This window comes from Chelmon rostratus, chromosome 17, assembly GCF_017976325.1.
Source record: "Chelmon rostratus isolate fCheRos1 chromosome 17, fCheRos1.pri, whole genome shotgun sequence".
Classification (NCBI taxonomy): domain Eukaryota; kingdom Metazoa; phylum Chordata; class Actinopteri; order Chaetodontiformes; family Chaetodontidae; genus Chelmon; species Chelmon rostratus.
Genome location: NC_055674.1, coordinates 9,254,482 through 9,273,591, shown reverse-complemented (window position 1 = coordinate 9,273,591; position 19,110 = coordinate 9,254,482). Strand labels below are relative to the sequence as shown.

General features: G+C 46.8%; 1 protein-coding gene across 1 annotated transcript; it reads right to left on the bottom strand.

The window, feature by feature from the left end:
• Nucleotides 1-985: 985 nt before the first annotated feature.
• On the bottom strand, nt 986-7,392 carry metrnla (meteorin like, glial cell differentiation regulator a). The gene is made up of 4 exons (XM_041957382.1): nt 7,052-7,392; nt 5,027-5,415; nt 2,033-2,092; nt 986-1,897 (listed from the first exon to the last, which is right to left on the bottom strand). The coding sequence occupies exons 1-4, from the start codon at nt 7,147-7,149 to the stop codon at nt 1,584-1,586; spliced, it is 861 nt and encodes a 286-aa protein (XP_041813316.1). The 5' UTR covers nt 7,150-7,392; the 3' UTR covers nt 986-1,583.
• Between the last annotated feature and the right edge of the window lie 11,718 nt (nt 7,393-19,110).

The window sequence follows — 19,110 nt, the reverse complement described above, 5'->3', positions numbered from 1 at the left end:
GAAAAAGCCTCGGCCATGAAGGGGATGTCATCTCAACGGGCCTGGCTCGCAGGCCGCATCATCTGGCGTTGCAGCACAGCCAAGAGCTCCAATAACCTGACTCCTTCCCTGTGTTTTTATTTGAGGTGATGAAAATGAAAAGCTTCTATTTAATCAGGGAGCCTGAGCAGAACTGTACATGCCAATCAAAATCTGGACTGTGGTTGGAAAGTGGCGCTTTCTGCTGCGTGCCCAGTTACTGGGCTGTATTCAGGTCTGTCTTCAGTCGTCTCTCTCATACCAGGCTGCTGCGCTGGAACAAAGAGGCCTTTCACATTGACCTTGACACACGGCCACCCCCATCACCACAGGAACCAGCGCAGAGGAATCCACTCCAGCTCTCTGATATCAATCTCTCTGTAGCGCTGGCAGACGGTCCCAGCTCAAGGCTGAGGTGAACCTTGGAGAGGAGGCTAATGCACATCATATGAGTTGTGTTTTGATTCCAGCAGAGAATGTAGAAAAAATAACCAGTTAGCACCAGTGTGAATATTATATCTGATCTGAAATTACCCACTACGTCCATCTGAGTTTGACTTTATAGAGTCAGTGCGTCAAAATAAATTAGCTTTAATAGAATTAGGGCCGAAACTAATGATTATATTCGATCATTTGTTTGGACTACAGCGTAAAACATTTGTAAAAAGCACTCATCACAGTTTCTTCAAATGTCCAAAACCCCAAAGTATTCAGCTCACAATGATATAAAAAGAGAGAAGTAGCAAATACTCAAATTAGAGAAGCTGCAAAGGTTATGTTTGGCTTTTTTGCTTGAAAAAAAGACATTTTCTACTGAAAATACAGGAAATCATGTCATGGATATCTAGGAAATGAAAAAAATCTAGTTTATTACGCACACTGTGTCTAAAGTCAAAATCCCCACTGTTGGATTTGGCCTACTGCAAATTTCACATGTAAACGACCACAGACATCAACGCTGTTCCAGGGAATAAAAGCTTTTATTCTCAGGGGCAAAAAAACAAGATTTTTCTTCTTTTGGTTTGTTTTTGTTTTTGTTTTGTTTTTTTTTACAACTGTACAACCTGAAAAAACACGTGAATTCAGGCATTAAATTGTGAATCTTTTTTTTTAAACAAAATAAAAATAAGACGCTTTCACTTTTTACATTTCTGTCATAAGAAATAACTTCAGAACTGTACATCAAGCTTTTTACAAAGCACGCAGAGCTTCAAAATATACAATGTTCATTCACATTTTATACACATAAAAGAAAAACCGAATGGGGTTTTTGCTACATTTATAACCTGGGAGTTCCTGGTCTGCGGAAAAAAAGGCAGTCTGAACACATTCCACGTTGAGTCGCGCTCGGCTCGGAGAACAGAGCCCATCCAGCACGCTGCTTGGCAACATTCAGGAGCCCCATTGTTTGTCTCCATAGAGTCACGAGACAGAGGGAGAGGAGAGAGGCTCTGTCACCGGGCCAGTCTGTCGGCCTCTTTCTCTCCTCAGCATGCACACTTGGTTCACCTCCTCCCCACCCAGTGAGGACTTGTCCTGTTTCCAAGCGTGGGCAGGTAACACACTCAGTCAGTATCCACATGACAGGGGTTGGTCCCCCGCTGCTGCGCCTCATGATACAGCCGCAGGAAGTCTTTGTAACGTGGAGCGCAGCCCATCCAGGCCTCACCAAACCTCACCGTCCCCGTGAAGAGGAACTCGCCCTCGCCAGACCTCACCCCGCACTGAAGGGGCATCTTGATGTGGCCGGTCCAGCTCCGTACCCTCACGCCTCCAGATACAAAGACCTGGGTCTTCTGTCTGTAGAGGCGGCTGATCTCCACCGTGACAGACGAGTGCTCCTCCTCCTGCTCCACCTTCTTAATGCTGCCCCGTGCCACTGAAAACACCAAGCAGGAAGGCAAGATTTAGATGCTGGCAATTTCATGCTACACAGAATGTTTTCATTGGACATTTCTGCACACCATACAGCAGCGGGAAACCTATAATTCTTCCGAACAGCGTTTTAACTCACCAAAGTCATTGGTGCAGACTGCTAGAAGCATCTCGGCGTCGGTGCAGGGCTGACAGGGTGCTAGATGGAAATAAAAAGAGAGGGTGGATGAGTTTGGAGGCAGATTTTGGGAGAGCACTAAAAACAAAAACAGGAAGTCCATGATTTCTTTACTACTCCACACACACACACACACTTGGGGTCACAGTGATTGCCATCTCCACAGATGATTATTTATTTCAAAAGACAGCAGGGCAGCATTCAGCTGTCACGAGCTCTGGGTTTTAACACCGAACAGAGCTGGGCACGCTGCTGACGGGCAAAAAAAAAACAAAAAAAGAAAAGAAAGGAAAAGAAAAAAGCTGATGAGTGTTTAGTGCTCATGGGGGCAAGAGGAACCCACTTGATACTCCATGACAAACAAGGACCAGATGAAAAGGATACAAAGGCTACATCTTTGACCTGAGCTCAGTCCGCCCTTCAGCAGGCCTGCTGGGACTGAGCCTCAATGCTAACATCAAATAGAGCTTTTAGCAGCCGTAAAAGTGAAAATCACTTCAAAAAAGGGGGCAAATTTGCAAAAAAATTACACAAAAACCTCCCATGTTATCTCATTTTGTCTGGAACAATAAAGGGAAGCCGTGAGAGGGCGTGCTCTCGCATCTAGAGGGCAAATAACTGGCTGTGAAAAAGTGAAAGAGCCTCTACAAAGTACTTTAAAAGCCTACCCCAGGCTACATTTCACCTCTGACTGGTGGCAAGCTGCAGCTCAGCCTGCCCACCTCCAGAGTGCTTTACAGGAGGAGAACGAGCCCTAAATGAGAGTCGATGATTAGTTGACTCAGGTGGTCCTGCGGCTAGCCTGACCAGAACGCCTTTATTAGCCTTTGATCTGCCGTGGTCTTAGTGGCGCACACAGGCAGGTGGGGAGAGGAAGACGGGGGTGGGCAGCAGAGGGAGAGGTGTCGAGTCAGCAGTTGGCTGAGGGCGGGGTGGTAGAGGGTGTCCCATCCATAAAATCACAGGACGAATGATTAAAACTGTTAACTCAAGTGGATTTAGTGCACTGGAAACCACCCTGGTTTACACAGTCTGCTCATAAATCTGAAAAAAATAATCTAGTTTAGAAATGATGCATCCAGGGAACAAATATGCGGACCTCGAGATAAGCCCAAAAACGGAGATGCGTCATCTTTAGGAGCAGAGCTGGATCTTATTTTGAGCTGGCTCGTCCGAAACTGAGGGTGAGGGGTGAGGCTTGTCTTAGGTCAGCTTGTGTAGCAACACGAGGCGCTGCCTGCGCCGCCAGAGAGGTCAGGGGTCAAACAGCCACAAGCTCGGGCGGCTTAAGAACAGCTGGAGAGCCGGGACGCTTCAGAGGGGCCGACCTCGCCCCGAGCGGAGCGCAGAGGCCCTTTGAAGTGAGCCTACGTGCTGCCATAGCGTCGGCGTGGCCTAAACCCGGGGGTGTTTTCGCTTTCCTCCGCAGCAGAGCCGAGCGGGGCTCACATGTCAGACATGAAACAGAACCACAGGAATGGGCCGAGAGCCGAGTCAGCATCTCTCTCTGGCCCGTGCACATGCAGCGCCACTCTGATCGGAACCACTTCACAGGGCCGGAGAGGGATGAGGGATGGGATGAGTGGTAAAGAGAGGGGGGGGGCACGATACAGTGTCCCTGCAACATCTGGGCCCTGATGCATTCCTCTGTAATGGAGCACAACTTGCTAATGCGGCTCGGCACTGACAAAAACCACTTCAAACAGCCGCGAGGAGAGAGGGAAGATATATGAAGGGGAGGGTAATGAAAAGGAAAATACTGGAATGATAAATAGACAAGAAAGACGAGGTAGGAAATAGTGAGACAGAGGGGAAGAATAATTTAAGTGAGCTGAAAGGCAGGCCCAGGGAGTGTCAGCAAGAGAAGAAGGAGTAGGGGGGAATAAGCCTATATGCTCCTAGAAGGTCCTCCCAACATCTGGCTGGAGACGCATTCCAGCTTGACGGTGAGCAACTCAATCCCAGCACAGCGGGTCAGAGAGAAGTGGAGAGGAAAGAGACGGGATGGGGAGGGGAGTAAAAAAGAAGATGAGAAGGAGCAAAAGGAGCAATCAATCCACCAGCCTGGGCTTCAGTTGACACGAGACCTCTGTCTTTGTGAATCATCCCAGTCCTATCTCAGGCCACATCACACAGCTAGATTATACTCCAGAGCTGAGCACAGCACACTAATGTGGTCAAAACAACTCCGAGCTCACTCCTCTACATTTAACCCTCTCCCTCTCGCTCCCTCTCTCTCTCCGCTGTGCCAGATAATGACGCAGGATGTGGATACGTGAACCCGGAGAGCCGTAAAAACAGATGTGGGCCCGATGCTGCTCAGATCGAGCTTTAGGTGGAAAAAAATACAGTCGCTAGCACAGTTGCGCAGCTTGAAACTGTGCAGGTCTGGCAGGTACGCAGCGTGAAAATAGACGGCTGTTTTTCAATGGAGGCCCCCGTGTTTGGCTGTGCCCCTCCACACACAAGCCATCCCCACCACCACCACCCAAAAAAAAAAAAAAAAAAAAACAGGTTAGAGCCATGTCAAATCAAGTGCGGAGAGCTGCGAAATGAGCTCAGATATGTTTCATCCTAAAAAAGACAAGTTCAATAACGACCAAGATTCTCAAGTTTTGACCCTGGCTGCGAAACATATTCTCCCAAAACCAAAATGCGCAGACAGCGCTAACAGAGAAATGGACTCTGGCTTCAGTATTAGCAGCGTGCTGGAGCAAATGTTCAGTTTCCTACTGTTAGAGGCCAATTTAATAAAAGTTTCCACCAGTAGATGGCTGCATTTAGTGCACAGCACACACCACAGGGACAAAGCACAAAGGAGCCCAGTCCTAGAGGGAATCAATCAAAAGTCTGTAGACCCTTCTAATGGAGACTTAGAGGAAAGAAAAGACTATTAACTGCAGGTTTACTGCTGTTATTGTGCTGTAGGAGCATCATAATGGAGATGCAGCTTACCGCCCAGCGAGTGCGCCTCTGGTCCCAGCCTGTCGCTGACCAGCTCGTACTGGAACGCCGTGATCCGGCGGCTGATGTCCGTGTGCGGGACGGCCTCGATGAAGAGCGCCCCCTCCCGGATGCTGAAGCACTGCACCTTGCCCTGAGCTTGGTCCTGTTCGCGCAGCAGCAGCCGCAGCTTGCCGTTGCGGTCCAGGTAGATGTTGGTGCCCCTGGAGTCCGCGGAGGGTTTGATGCAGACGGAGAGGCGGGCGGCGGCCGACGAGACCGTGTTGGGCCGGAGGTTGACGATGATGGCCCCAGTGGGATAGAGCCACTCCAGAGAGCCCTGGGAGCAACGCAAGTACACCTGCTCCACATCCCTGGCGTGGCCTTCGTGAGTCAGACCGCTGGAGGGACAGGAAGGGGAAAGACGTCAGCAGACACCAACTAAGAGGCATCTGGAAGAATCTCTAAACAAGGTTTACAACGGAAACCCAAGAACCTGAAAGCTTTCTTTGTGGAAATGTGTTTTTCAAACTCACTCTGAACCCGTTTACTCTTTAATGCAGCATAAAGGGATTATTCAGTAATCCAAAAATGATTTTCTGGTCATTTATACCCCTAGTTAACTGACCAAGGTGAAGACCTCTGGCAGGCCGTGAGGACATGAGACCACATTCCTCCTGCAGCATTAAGGGCCGTCTGCGCGCGAGACTGGCTGCATGACCAGTCACGAGCCGGAGCAGCCAAAATGACCTCAGCTCCAACACACACTCCCTCCCCACACCACATTGTTCCTCCCAGAGCTTTGGCAAAACGCGCCACTGGCACGCTGCCTTTGGGAAGAGTTTGGAAGCCGAGATGGATGAATGGAGGGACACAGGGGCTTCTGGGCAGACAACGGCAGCAACAGTAGCCGGGCCCGCTGCATGCAAGTGCAAATGCAGGTCACGCACCGAACCTCCCCTCGCTTTCAAGCCACCAAAGAGACTGGAAGAGACTTGTCCGGGCAGCACTTCGGACTCTGGCGCCAGCATGACCAAAGGACTCCCTCCAGAACTTAATGCCTGGTCAGGGTTTGAAAACTCCAGGCTGTCAGTCATTCTGTGGCAAAGCCAGAGGCAGGAAGCCATCAGCAGTCTACCAGCGTGCGCATGCCAAGCTAGTGGTTTGACTCTGGGGGGAGAAACGCCCAGTTTCCTGAAAATGAGATGCTGAAATTCAAATGTGCCATAGATCTAAAGCAACCCAGCTGCACATGCTGATCATATGCAGCTGAAGCCCCGCAACCAGGCTTTCCTCAGCACGCCTCTAATTAAGTCCCCTCTAACTTCATCACTTCTGCATGCAATTAAAGGAGATTAGTCAAGAGTCTCACTAATGAACAACAGATTATTGGTTAAGAGCTCAAAGTACAGAATAGGGTCTACCCCTCCTGAGCTGGAGGATGAAAAACAAAACCGCACTATTTGAGGCACAGCTTCTCAAGTGCAAAACAGATTTCAGCAGATGTTTGATGGGAGGTGAAACTTTCCAGCGTATGAGGTCTGAGACATACTCTCAACCATAAATACTGAAAAGCTCTTGGGAGATCTGTGCATGTAATCCTGTGAATATGTCAGTATGTGCGTTTTTTTTCTAGTCCAACATCAGAATAATACCTGCGATTTTAACGTTTGATCATTGGGTGTAATTAATGTATTCCTATAAATAATCATTCCAAGCAGCAAACACACATCTATTAAAACACATCTCCTCGATCATTTTGTCAGTCATTCATAAATTCAGCGCAACCCAAAACCAGAACTAACGTCCGTGTCCGTGACGCCGTCGCACGTTTAATTTCCTCTCACCTCACAAAAAAGTAACACACTTCATGAATTTTATTTCTACATTTTGTCCTGATTTCTGGCTCTTCTTCGCTGCCTGCTCGCTCGAGTTTCGGTTGCGCTCACTTCAGTTCGCGGCACTTCGCGCACCTTCGGTCGCTTTTTCCTCAACATTTTAAACCAGGTGTTTCGTAAAGAGGACGGTGACCCTCACCTGCCCTTCCAGCTGCACTGGTCGCTGGAGTACTGGCCAACAGAAATCCGACAGAGAAGCAGGAGAGGCAGCAGGGAGGCCAGCATCGGGGTGAGCATGTTTATCTCGCGGCTCACTTCGCCTCCTCTCGAGTGAAACTGTGATTAAGTCCGCCGCCGTACTTCCAGCGACATAGCGTTTCCATGTGCCCCCGGCCGGCTGCGTGCTGCTCCCCGGGGATCCTCCTTCTATTCTCGTATGGCTCAGAGGACTAACGCGCCGATTCACACCCCGCTCGTAGCGTCCCGGTGCTGACAGCCCTCCGTGAAATGTGGACTGAGTTCAGACCCGACTCGGCTCCTGCAGTCCTGATTGCTCTCCACGTCACACCCCATTCACGGCGGCTCGTCACGTATGCTGCCTTCAGGCGCTCCGCGGAGGCTCCGACATTCGAACTTCGCAGTAATAAACGATACTTGAGCAGCGTTTCGGCGTATAGAAAATTTGTTTTTTATTTTGCAGTGGTAGAAAATGGATGCATTAGTTTAATGAATGTATCAAAAACATAAATGTGACAGACTTTACAGCTGTATATCATTAAGGATGCCAAGCAGATTTAATACCACAGTGAAGAAATACATTAAAATGTTACATAAGAAAAAGTAAAATTATGTAGAACAGTGCATTTCAGGATTGTGAAGTTCTCCATAAAGTCTTAACTTAATCTGTATTAATACATCATTATTTACTTGTTGATTAGATTTTCTATTTTAAATCTGAATGTGAAAAGTAACTTATCTCAAATGTAGTTAAGTAGAAAGTACATCTGAACTGTAGCAGAGAAAAGAAATGAGAGTTGCAGAAAATGGAAATACTGTATTAATGTACAAATACCTCCAAACTGAGTGAATGTCCTTTGTTTCCACCACTACAGTTTACCAATTAATCTTTATTAACAACAACAAATAAAGACTTGTTCTTGTTTGTTGGATTTTTGTTTTGTTTTTTGTGGTATTTAAAAATGAAAAATGTTGTTTTGTGCACAGTGTATAGTTATTTTGTGAAAAGTATATTTGGAAACATAATTTATTTGTTGGAATGTGTTGAGACAACAACAAGTTGGGAAAGTTCCGATAGCACCTGAAGTAAGCACAAAAATAAAGAATTTTCCTTGGAAATGTTAACAACAACCCTCCATGCTCGCGCTTGTATATTCAGGGGAAACTAATACTTGTAGTTTTACACTTCAGTAAGTAGCATTATTCCTAAATTAATAAGGGGCTTCTACGATCCTTTTCACCCACTTTCCTACAGTTAGTGAAGTCAAGTCAAGTGAGGGGAAGTGAAAAAGAAGTAAACTGAGGGAAGAGCATCTGACAACAAATGCCTTGAGAAGAAATGTGTTAACAGCTTGTGCTTGGTACATGGATGTAATTTAGCTGCAATCATTATCACAGCGAGCGCCCTTTTAAATTAAGCGGGATCTTATTAAAACTGTCATGAACTGCCACCAGCATAAAGCAACACAACTATATTATTGCTCAGGTTTTCTGTATTGTGTTTTCAGCAGTTGCACAGTGAGTTGAAATGTAAGAGCTGAGAAGTGGTTGTGTTATGTGTTATAAACAGCACATTAGCAATTAATGACCACCATAGTTTTGCATTTGCAAAAAAAAATAAAAAATAAAAAATCAAATGTTGGCCAAAAACATGGTTCTGTACAAAATTTTACTCACTATTTTTGAGCATATTGACTGTTTTTATGTTCAGATGATTTCTTGCCTGGACAGAGGAACCAGCTGGAATTGAAAATTATGGTTCAGCGCTCTGGTCGCAGCGCCACAAACATCTGCAAATATAAGCCACATCAAGGAATAAATGAATGAAAGTCATAAGTACTGGTTAAGTAAATACAACTTCATGTTGTTTTATGTGAAATAATGGGGGCTGTATATCTAAGATTTAAAATAAGGACACAGTGGCTCCAAGATTTAAATTTATTCTACAATAGTTCATTCATAAGATGAGTGGGAATCTGGAAAACTTCATGTCAGAAAAGCACACCATGCCTTCCAGGCAGCGCTCAGGTCAAAGAGCCATTCATACATCCAAAGAAAGAAAAAAAATCATTATTAATTTACATAAATAAGTTTGACAATCGATCTATAACTTTACGACACATTAGTCCCAACCAGTTTGAGGACAACGCTCTTGAGCTTTATAGTTTACAGCTCTGTCTCCAAGCCCAGTGAGAGCTGCAGGGACTTGTACGGTGGCGGGGTCCGTTACCGCTGGGTGCATCTGTAAACATAAACGACTCATCACTCAAGTCGTGGATCCTGGGTTTTCTTACGGGGCAAGATGTTTTGTGTGTGTGGATGGTGTTTGGCATGGGAAAGAAACCCGTCTGACAAGGAAAACCAGAGCAGTTTGTAACTGCTACTTTTCCTCTCCGGTTTCTTGGAATTGATCGTGGCTGGTCGGTGATCAACATGTCTTTATTATGGGCCTGACATACAGGGTGCATGTCTGAGCCTGGGCCACATGCCATCAGAGGGCCCCACAAACCTCAGATGCATGTCCATATAGGATTTTTCATTTGACTTCAGATTGTCCTGCTGTAATAAAATTGCTCAAACTCTAAACCATCCTCCACACTCGTCCATTGAGCAACTTCTCATTTGTGTAATCCAGTAAGTGGATCAGTTTATTTTGGCTGGTGAGTGCGTGCTCTGGTTTCTATATAGTCCTCGCCGTATTGCAGGCTGCTTGGGAGTTATATCTTTTGATGAGGTAACAGAACCGTGAGACGTGTCTGAACATGAGGTCTGAGGAAGCATCATAATGACACCTGTGCTGTTATGCCGAAGCTACACCTGTAAGAGTTTCTCAACGATGTCTGCGAGTTTTCAACACTTTGTGTCCCCATTCCTTGTTATGATCCAAGACTGCAGAGCAACACCACCGATTTTACACATCAAATTCCTTCACACATCCATGGCCAATAGAGCCGATTCTGATTCTGCTGTTTATATATATATGAAAAAAAACAAGTTGTATAAAACTTTTTGTGCCTTAAGTGATGCCATCATCAGTTAGACCTGATGACCAAAAGGTTGAAAATAAAAAAAATCTGGAGGTGTGGAATTAGAAACAAACACTCCTCGGCTCGAGTTTGGCACCTCAAGGCTACATTAGCTGCTGCTAGCACACTAAACACATCAGAATCTCTGACTGGACTCTATATAAAGCCGCATTGTGGGTAATGTAGGTGCCAGATTTTGACAAGGAACAAGAATGTGTGACATAAAAAAGACTTTTCTTACTTTAAACTGTCCATCATCAGTTCGACAATGTTACAGTAGTCAAATGCTAAATCGGGGGGTGAACACTTTTGAGAAGCACAATATATATTAATATTAACAATGCACTATTTTAACAGCAAGAGCACAAGAAATGACTAAACTTTACTGTATCAAGAAAAAAAGTGATGCATGTGTACTGCAACCAAGCCGGGAGTTTAAAACTCCACGGCCAGTTAAAGAGAAATGAATCTCCTTTAAGGAGGCTGCGTTCGGCCTCTTTGTGTTATTCCAGTTGCTTGATCACTTGCTGTTAGTGTTTGTTATTTTCTCTCTCGCTGCGGCTTAAAGGAAGCAGCTTCAGCTCTCACCCTCCACCTGTCAGAAGTTTCACTGGTGGCGGGAGCACGGAGTGGAGCATGGGAGGAAGGGGGTGGGCGGGGGCGAGAGAGAGGGGGAAAAAAAGAAAACAAATCGATGACAGATAGCAGAAAAACAGACAGTTAATCATACAGCGCGCTCCTGTTGTTGGCTTCTGATTGAAACTTGGCAGAGGAAACATGACATTCAGAACAGAAGCAGTGAGGTGCAGCTGAAATTAAAGGATTAGGAGCATTCGGTAAATATGTGTTCTGTAGGCCGGGATGGTGAGGCACAACACAAGTGTAGTTTAAGGCGGCAGGGAGGGAGGGAGGGGGAGGTTTTTGGGGGGAGGGGTGGGATTGCTTTTTTTTCTTTTTCTTGCGTCAGGCCTGTTGTCACCAAACTTTTGCTGAGTGTGACTCACTTTTATGCCCGGGGCTCGCCTCCAGGTGAAAAAGCAGCCATAAAGTAGATTAGGCTGCTGACAGGATGTGATTTTTATGTGTGTTTGCATGTATGTGTGTGTGTGTGTGTGTGTCCTCACTGTCCCTCCCCTCTGTTTTTTTCCTGAATTGTCTCACTGCGGTAAAACAAGAAACTCGTCTTGTCGAGGACTAAACAAGCCCTTGTTAAGAGGGCTGGTTTTTGTAAAAACGGCGAACAAACCCATTGTTCTCCTCTGGACTGAAAAGATGCAGCTTGCTGATCTGTTTGGCTGAGATCTTTGCTGTCTGGAGTTCATTTTCAGCAACCTCCAAACCCTCAACATTAAGCCTCCCGCTCCCGAGAGCCAGTCTGCCGAATGCAGTCTGCTGCCCCCTTTCAGAGTTCGTCTCAACCTGTTTCGTGAAGCCTCCTATCTCGGGCAGATAAAGTGTAAACTGCAGCCACGCAAGCATGTCCGATATCTCGTGGTATGCGAAGGCAGATTGGAAGGTGCTGATATCATCGAGAGGCCGTCTGCCTGTCATCATCCCTCTCTGGCTCCTGTCCAGACTGTCAGAAATGCAGCCGGGCTCAAACATGCACAAGCATTCCTCTCCGTAAACAGGAACCCTGTCATTTTGAAGAGCCGGCCACTGTTTGTATCTCCTCTGACACCTTGTGCGGCTGCGTCAGTCTTTGTCTCTTGCTTGAGCAGCACGGCATTGAAGAGAGCAGTTCGGCTCTGAAGCCCCCTGCGTCCCTTCCCTCAGTCCTGATCGGAGGTATTAAAGTCCATACATCCAGTCAGGGTGGAAATATGTGGGAGGAAGTGACATATTTGAAGCATGCAGCAACCGTCCTAAATTCCCTGAAGTTTTTGCAAGCCAGGGAAGACAAAGCCTGTCTTTTGTGTAGGCCCCGATGTCAATATGTAGCTTGTGTGTATGCGCTTGTGGGAGAAAAAAAAAGAGCGGAGAAAGCCAGAAAACGTCATGGCTCTTTTGCTGTATCTATGCGAGGGGTGGCAGGGGAGATTAGATGTTGCCACAGCGACACGCTCAAGTCTGTGCTGAATTAGCCCTTGATGCCTTCAAGCTGTTCTCAACACCACGCTATCAGCTCCTTCATATCCCTCCCTCAGCGGCCCACAGAAACCTGAGGAACTGCAGCGCTGAGGGCTCATGAGAAGAATTTGGTCAGGGCTCGTTTTGACGCGGCTAGGTGTGAGCCAGCAGGTGGGCAGCTCTTGCGAAAGCGACACAATAAAAGTGAACTCTCCCTCTCTGCCTTTGAATTTCACAGAAATCAGATATGGATTAGGCCCGCAGGTCCAGGTGGTTCGGAGGATTAGCCAATCGGCGAGCGAACATGGAGCACATCACGTCGCAGGGGAGGAGAGGGACCAGCATCGGAGCTAAAATCCGACTCATTAAGGAAGGCAGATCCGCATCTTCGCAGCACCCTTTCTCCAGGACGACTTCCGCTCTGCAGATTAGCCCCGCTGATCTGATTCTCAAGACTTCCTGTGGAGAAAGCGCTCTGGCCCACGTCCCTCCTGTTTCTTCATGGCACTGTGACATGAGAGCTTCCTTGATGCGTACACTCATTCTTTGATTCGCTCAATCAGTCCAGGATGGGGTGCACAAAAAGCTTCAGCCATTAGGCCCGCTGATGCTGGGTGACAGCCATGATAGACTCAGAGGCCGTGGGGGCAGGGGGGGCGAAGCTGGAGCGCTTTCCTTTGTTAATTCCTGAGTCTCTGGCTCACACAGAGAGATCAGCTCCTTCTATCTACCCACAGACTCTGGCATCATTCTTGTGCAATGCTTTGGCGCTAACACTCTTGAACACTGCAGGAGATCATTTAAACATTTGACTATCAAAATAGTATTGATTTCATGGAGGCTGTGCCAATCTCTGTGGTGTTTCTTTTTTCGTTACTTTTTTTTAAAAAGCAGAGCTTCCTGGAATCAAAGCAAAACAGATTTATATGGAGTTTTAACATTGCAGGGGATGTTGTCTGTCTTCAATCAGAGATGCAGTCATCTGCCAGCGCAGATGAGGCTTAGTCAGGCTCCCTGGGCATTTTCGCTTGACGAGTGAGGTTATGTTTTTGGTTGTGGCTTCTTTATACTCTGAGGAGGAGATGTTTGAGGAGATATCTCCTAAAAAGTTTTATCTTGAGTTTCATTCTGTGGGTTTTACACTTATCTGCCAGTGTGGTGAGACGACTTCGACCTGTTTTAGCAGAAGTCGACCGGTTCTGTGAATCTTCTTGAATAAGGGGGCATCTGTCTTGATTCTGGATTCTTCTTAGTCTTCCTTCGGGATTCTTACACTTTCTACAAAGTTCATGAAATAACTTGATTTCCGTCAGACACAAGTTAAATAATCAAACAAAACTGGAAAGATTTCTCACTTTAAGGTATTAAGTAGTTATAATGAGCTCCATCTTTACCAGCATTAGCATTAAAATGCTTCTCTACATTCAGTTCAGTACAGTTTGGGTGCATGATTCTTACTTGTAGTCGAGTATCTTTCCCTCAGTATTGATACTTTTACTCGAGTGAAGGATCTGAATACTTCGTCTGCCTCTGCACAGCTGACACAACTCTTTCAGTGCAATTCACACTGACAATCTCACTTGTTGACACAGGGCGAGAGAAGAAGAAAAGGAAATGCAGGTTAGGAGAACAGTTGGCCTATTGTGTTCGCTCACATGCAGAGTTTTATTTTAGCACATGGTCTGCCTGGAGAAACAACCAACAAACAATTAAGAACATAACAATCAGTCAGGTCTTGGTATAAACTCAGCACGATGGCTTTTTATTGTGACCCAGTGGTCCGGTTATGGGAGGGCTGATACAGAGGGGTCTTTAAGATCCACAGGAACCCCTTTGAATGGATCTCATTCTGCCTGCAACAAGATCTGGATTTCAGAAACCCGTTGTTGTGTCCCTCGTCTGCTGATTCAGCCCAGGAGCAGACACATCTCAGGTCAGCTGATCAACTCCTCCTGAGTGTACCAAAAACCAGGGGCAAGCTCAGAGGTGGCCGTGCCTTTGCTGTAGCAGCTCCAAAACTTTGGAACGATCTGCCTCTCCATATCAGACAGGCCTCATGTCTGTCTGTTTTTAAATCCCATCTGAAAACCCATCTTTTCTCCTTGGCTTTTGACACCTTGGGATGTTGAATGTATTTATTATTTTATTCAATTTTTTATTCATTGTTTAATTGTTATTTATTTTATTGTTTTACTGTATTTTATTCTTTCTTTTTTTTCTGTACAGCACTTTGGTCCACCTTGGTTGTTTTTTAAAGTGCTTTACCAATTAAGTTGGATTGGATTGGATTGGATAAACACAAACTGCCTGGGTTCATGGGAAAGGTAGGGGTCAAGAACCATGTAAGGGTCAACGAGGAAGACAAAGAGGGCTCGTTTTGAGGTTATTCACAGATACACTAGCAGCAATTGTAGCATCCAACCAGCTCCGGTGTACGTTTCTTATAGGTAATTGAGCCCCAGCAGCTGCAAATGATTAATACTTTCCGCTCACTCTTAGTCGAAAAGGGAGATGTCATACTTTATTTTGCTGTTGCACATATATACACATATATGTTCTCATGATCTGCTTCACCTTAGCTGAAGCTGTACTGAAACACAGCAGGGTATCAGAGCTGTTTCCTCCTCTCACTCTGTCACATGAAGCGTGCTCTGTTTGTCAGCTTTGAGCAGACTTAATGAGCAGAGTATTAAATTAGGTTTCCTTGTTTAGTTTAACTTCCTGAAACATTTCAACGCTGCCTCACCGCTGTCAAACGGAAACTTTAAAGCATGTGTTAAATGCCTCTTACTAGAATAAAGCTTTTTTTTTGTTTGTTTCTTAAATATGTTAGAGACTGAGGCCAGCAGCGCTGGCTGTCCCAGGCTATGAAACGACTGCATTTCATCATCATGTTGTTCCTCAGTTTGCTGTGATCGTCTTTCTGATGAGGAACAGGGAAGAGGAAAAACAGTTTAGCAATCCTCAGCGCCGAAGTTATTGCTAAATACTGTAATCTCGCTTTTGTTTTGTGGACTTACATGACGAAAACAAAGTGGGGCATGCCAGGGCATGAAGCATGACATTAATAAAGAGCAAAGAGCCACACGTAAATAACCTGTTGGGTCTGTATCTTCCTCCATTCATCCTGAGGTCGTGTTAGGCAGCCCGCCAACGCAGCCTGGGGGGAAATGAAGAGCCATTTTGAGTGGAGCAGGTATCCAGAGAGCTGATGTAAATGGCCTCCTGGTATCCACTTCTGACGTGTATGGAAGGACTTACAGTCAGTATTTAGTTTGCAGTGATACACTCCTGAATTACAGCAAGGCGGTGTCATCATCAAGAGATTATTTTAGGATTTAAGCAGGTGGTGCTGAATGCAGAGAAAGTCTTAATACTTAGTAACCTGGATGAAGTTGAAAGCAGCTGATGTGCTGAGCGAGTGGAACACAGAGGCCACCGCTGCCAGATCAGCTGCGGGATCAGCTGAGGCATCATGGGAGCCGGGCACGGGGGCTACGCTCTGTGATCTTATTATTGTGCTTTGTGCTCGTCGGCACTCTGCTCCACTCCTCGCCCGCCCCGGCTCGGCCCGCCTAAGCAGCTCAGCGTCTGACACACACACAAACGCACGCTTTTAGCACTGCGGGGTTGAATCAGCAAGCCGTCCTACCGGTTTGTGTCTGTGACACACGCACGCATGTCTAGAACGCTGATCCTGCACCCTCCCATGTGCTCAAGCCTGGCACACTCCACGCACACTCCCAGGGTCGTACGCCCAAGTCATGTGGCGCCGCACATGGAAACATATCAGATATGCCCACAGCGGAGCACAGAAAGTTCACAATATGAGAACAAAAGCGTGATAGAAGTTACACTAATGGTACGTCGCTGGTAATCATATGGTGGTGTCAGATATGACCACAGCAGCACACACTCTGGTTGAATACGTGGCCATAGATTGAGTTAAATAACCATATTCAAGTAATAAAATAAAGTATTCAAGTTACCCTGTAGAGAATAATGTGGTCTTTTAAAGGCACGCACTGCTGTCTTGCTGGCTATGCCCTCATGTGAAGGAGTTCATGTTATTGTGCTGCCTGACACCTGTTGAAACACAGGAGACGGCGTCGTGATGAGACATGCATCGACGCAGGTGAATCACAACCAGGTGAAAGAGCCGCAGCAGGTGACACAACCACAAGAGCACACACACGCACACACACACGCCCTCCCTCGCGAAGGAGGCACGAGGAGAGCGCAGAGTACACTGACTGACTGTGTCCAGCGCAGCGCTACGAAACTCACAATCCTGGCCAAAGTCAGACCGATCATCACAGGCAGCTCAAACATTGCACACATACGCATAACTCATATGGTACAATTTATTCTGAATTTAACACAGCTTAGCATGTTTAAGTGCCGTTTGTGTGCCTGAAACTGAATCCAGATGGTTTAGGAAAATGTGAAGATGTTCACAATCTTCATAGCAAGATTAAACGTGCCTTCCCATGTGTCTGACACTGTGTGCAGGCCAGGCTACAAGCAAAGCTAAGCAGCTTTGAGCCCCACTCATTTCACCCGTATGATCAAAATCCGAGGATATGTCTGCAAACAAAGCCAGCGATTCAGCGGTGGGCTCGCTCCGCACCGCCACCCCGTCCCGCTCTCTCCTCGCCAAGCCTCAGATCCACCGGCAGCCAGGGGAGTTGTATGTCGCACAATGGGCCCATTGTACGTGGTGAGGTAACACCATAATTGTTACAATCTTCCCATTCAGGTGAAAAACCCACCCACTCCTGACTCCCAGTGGCATTTTGAGAGGTTTGTGGCTTTCAGCGATGTTACGTTTAATACAATGAGGACGAGCGTGGGTGGCTCGCACACCTGAGGAGCGAGGCTGGAGCCCAAATAGGCTCCTGTTTGTGTCTTCATGCGTAAGACGAGGTCCAGACCACAAGCCCCGTAGAGCCGGAGTGACGGATTTAATAACAACCTGATATTTCCACGGAGCGGATCAGTGACCTGTGATGAAAGAACCGTCCACTGAAGAAGTTTAATAATTCCTTGCTGCCAATCTGAAAGCCCCAAATGAGAAATCACTTTTCCACTTGGATGATGCCGCAGAAAAGCCGGCCAGCCTGAGGCCGCATAAACGAATGTGCTGAAAACAGCACATCTATATACTGAGATTTGATTGTAAATATTCCTTTTCTCATTCTTTTCCCTCGCCTGTCTCTTATCAGGGGACTTTATATTTCATGATAGGGATGTCAGCCCTCTCGTTCTCCCCACGCGCCTGACATCCTGGGGAGATAAATCACAAATATGGGCCTGCGTTTGGGAGGGGCCGGGCGAAGAGGAAACAGTATGGAGGCTCTGGTCGCTCCAGCTGGTCGGCTTCCAGCTCTTCGTTGAGTCTAACGCGGGTCTGCGAGGAGCTTCCCTGCCTTTCATCCGCTTAGGAAACATCTGGAATCATCTGCCGGTCGAATGAAAGTATGCTCGTATATATATGTGTGTGTGTGTGTGTGTGTGTGTCTTCCAGGAGGCTTGCCAGGAATGTTATCATTGTGTAAAGATTAACCTCGCTGTCCAGAAAATAAATTAAGGAAACTCACTGGTGAATTGCCAATGGATGTTTGGGCTTTGACATCATCTCCAGTGAACAAATTCCTGCTGAACGTCAACAATTAGTTTACGATCAGTCCCCTCCTTGTTACTCATGGAAGGGCGGTTCACCGCAAAACCGTGCCATATCTGCTGCACCGACAGGAAAGCAGAAAACTCCCTTTATGCACCATCATTTCTATGGCTTTTAACTAGTTAAAGAAAAGACTCTGAGTGCTTAAGAGGCTGAATAGTGAAAACCAGTTAAAGTGTGCACTGTTGCCGCTCAGCAGAATGGATATTGTATCCACGCGAGCAGGTGAGCAGACAAAGCCTGTGGTGGCGGCGTGTCTCTCCATGCCCGGGCCGAGACGTTGGGCCCAGATGTGCTAACAGAAGCAGGGTCAGGAGTCACACCTGTCAATGAGACACCCCCCCCAGCCCGCCTCCATGCACGAGGCGTCGTCACCTCAAACGCTAAACACACACCCGGAGCGGCTGGCTGGAAATACCTGCGCGCAAAGGAATGTGTGGAACAACAAGAGGAAAACATCATCAGTGTCTGCTGTGTCACTGTGCGGGGGGAAACCTCAGAAAATATGAAAAACGGCCCTGTTTTCAGCTTCAGTTCTTTTCTTTTTTTTAAACACGTCGTCTTTCTTTTGGAGTTTAATCACCAAGTGGTTAAGTTCAAGAGGTAAGTGGCTTCCACGCCACGACAAACAACGTGTAAAAATAGCATGCAAGCATCTCATCCCCCTTTTAAGCCTCGTTTTCGTGTATACAGTGTGTAAACACCCTGACAGATAACAGGCGGCCCTCGCAGACGTTGCAGTCCGAGCGTTTTTACAGCTGAGTTTTTACGTGCCGTGTAATTGGCTGCAGACTAGGTGTGCGGGGAAGAGAGTTGCTGTGTTTGGCCCGAGGAGAGGATGTTCAGGTCTGGCTGCAGCAACACCAGGGGATGTGATTTTTGGGTGTACTGTGGAGGATGTTTTGCCTCCTGTGTGGTGACTCCTGACCTCCACCATCCTCTCCCGACCTGCTTCACCTCTGTCCTATTGTAGCTCTTATCAAACAGCTGAATGTTGTGCATACATTCAGTACAGGAGAGGACACTGGCTCCGTCTCTGTTCTCATTATTGTATTGTGAATCATTTGATCCGCCATGTATAGTATCTATCCCATAAGCTTCCTCTTCCTCAACACTTTTGCTTTCCACCTCACATCTATCCCTTTCTCCATCCAAATCCCCACCTGTCTGTGCCTCTGCTCTCTCTGTCCCGTACACCTTTGCTGGCCAGCTCTCCGACGCACCTCGGCTCCTGTTCACGGG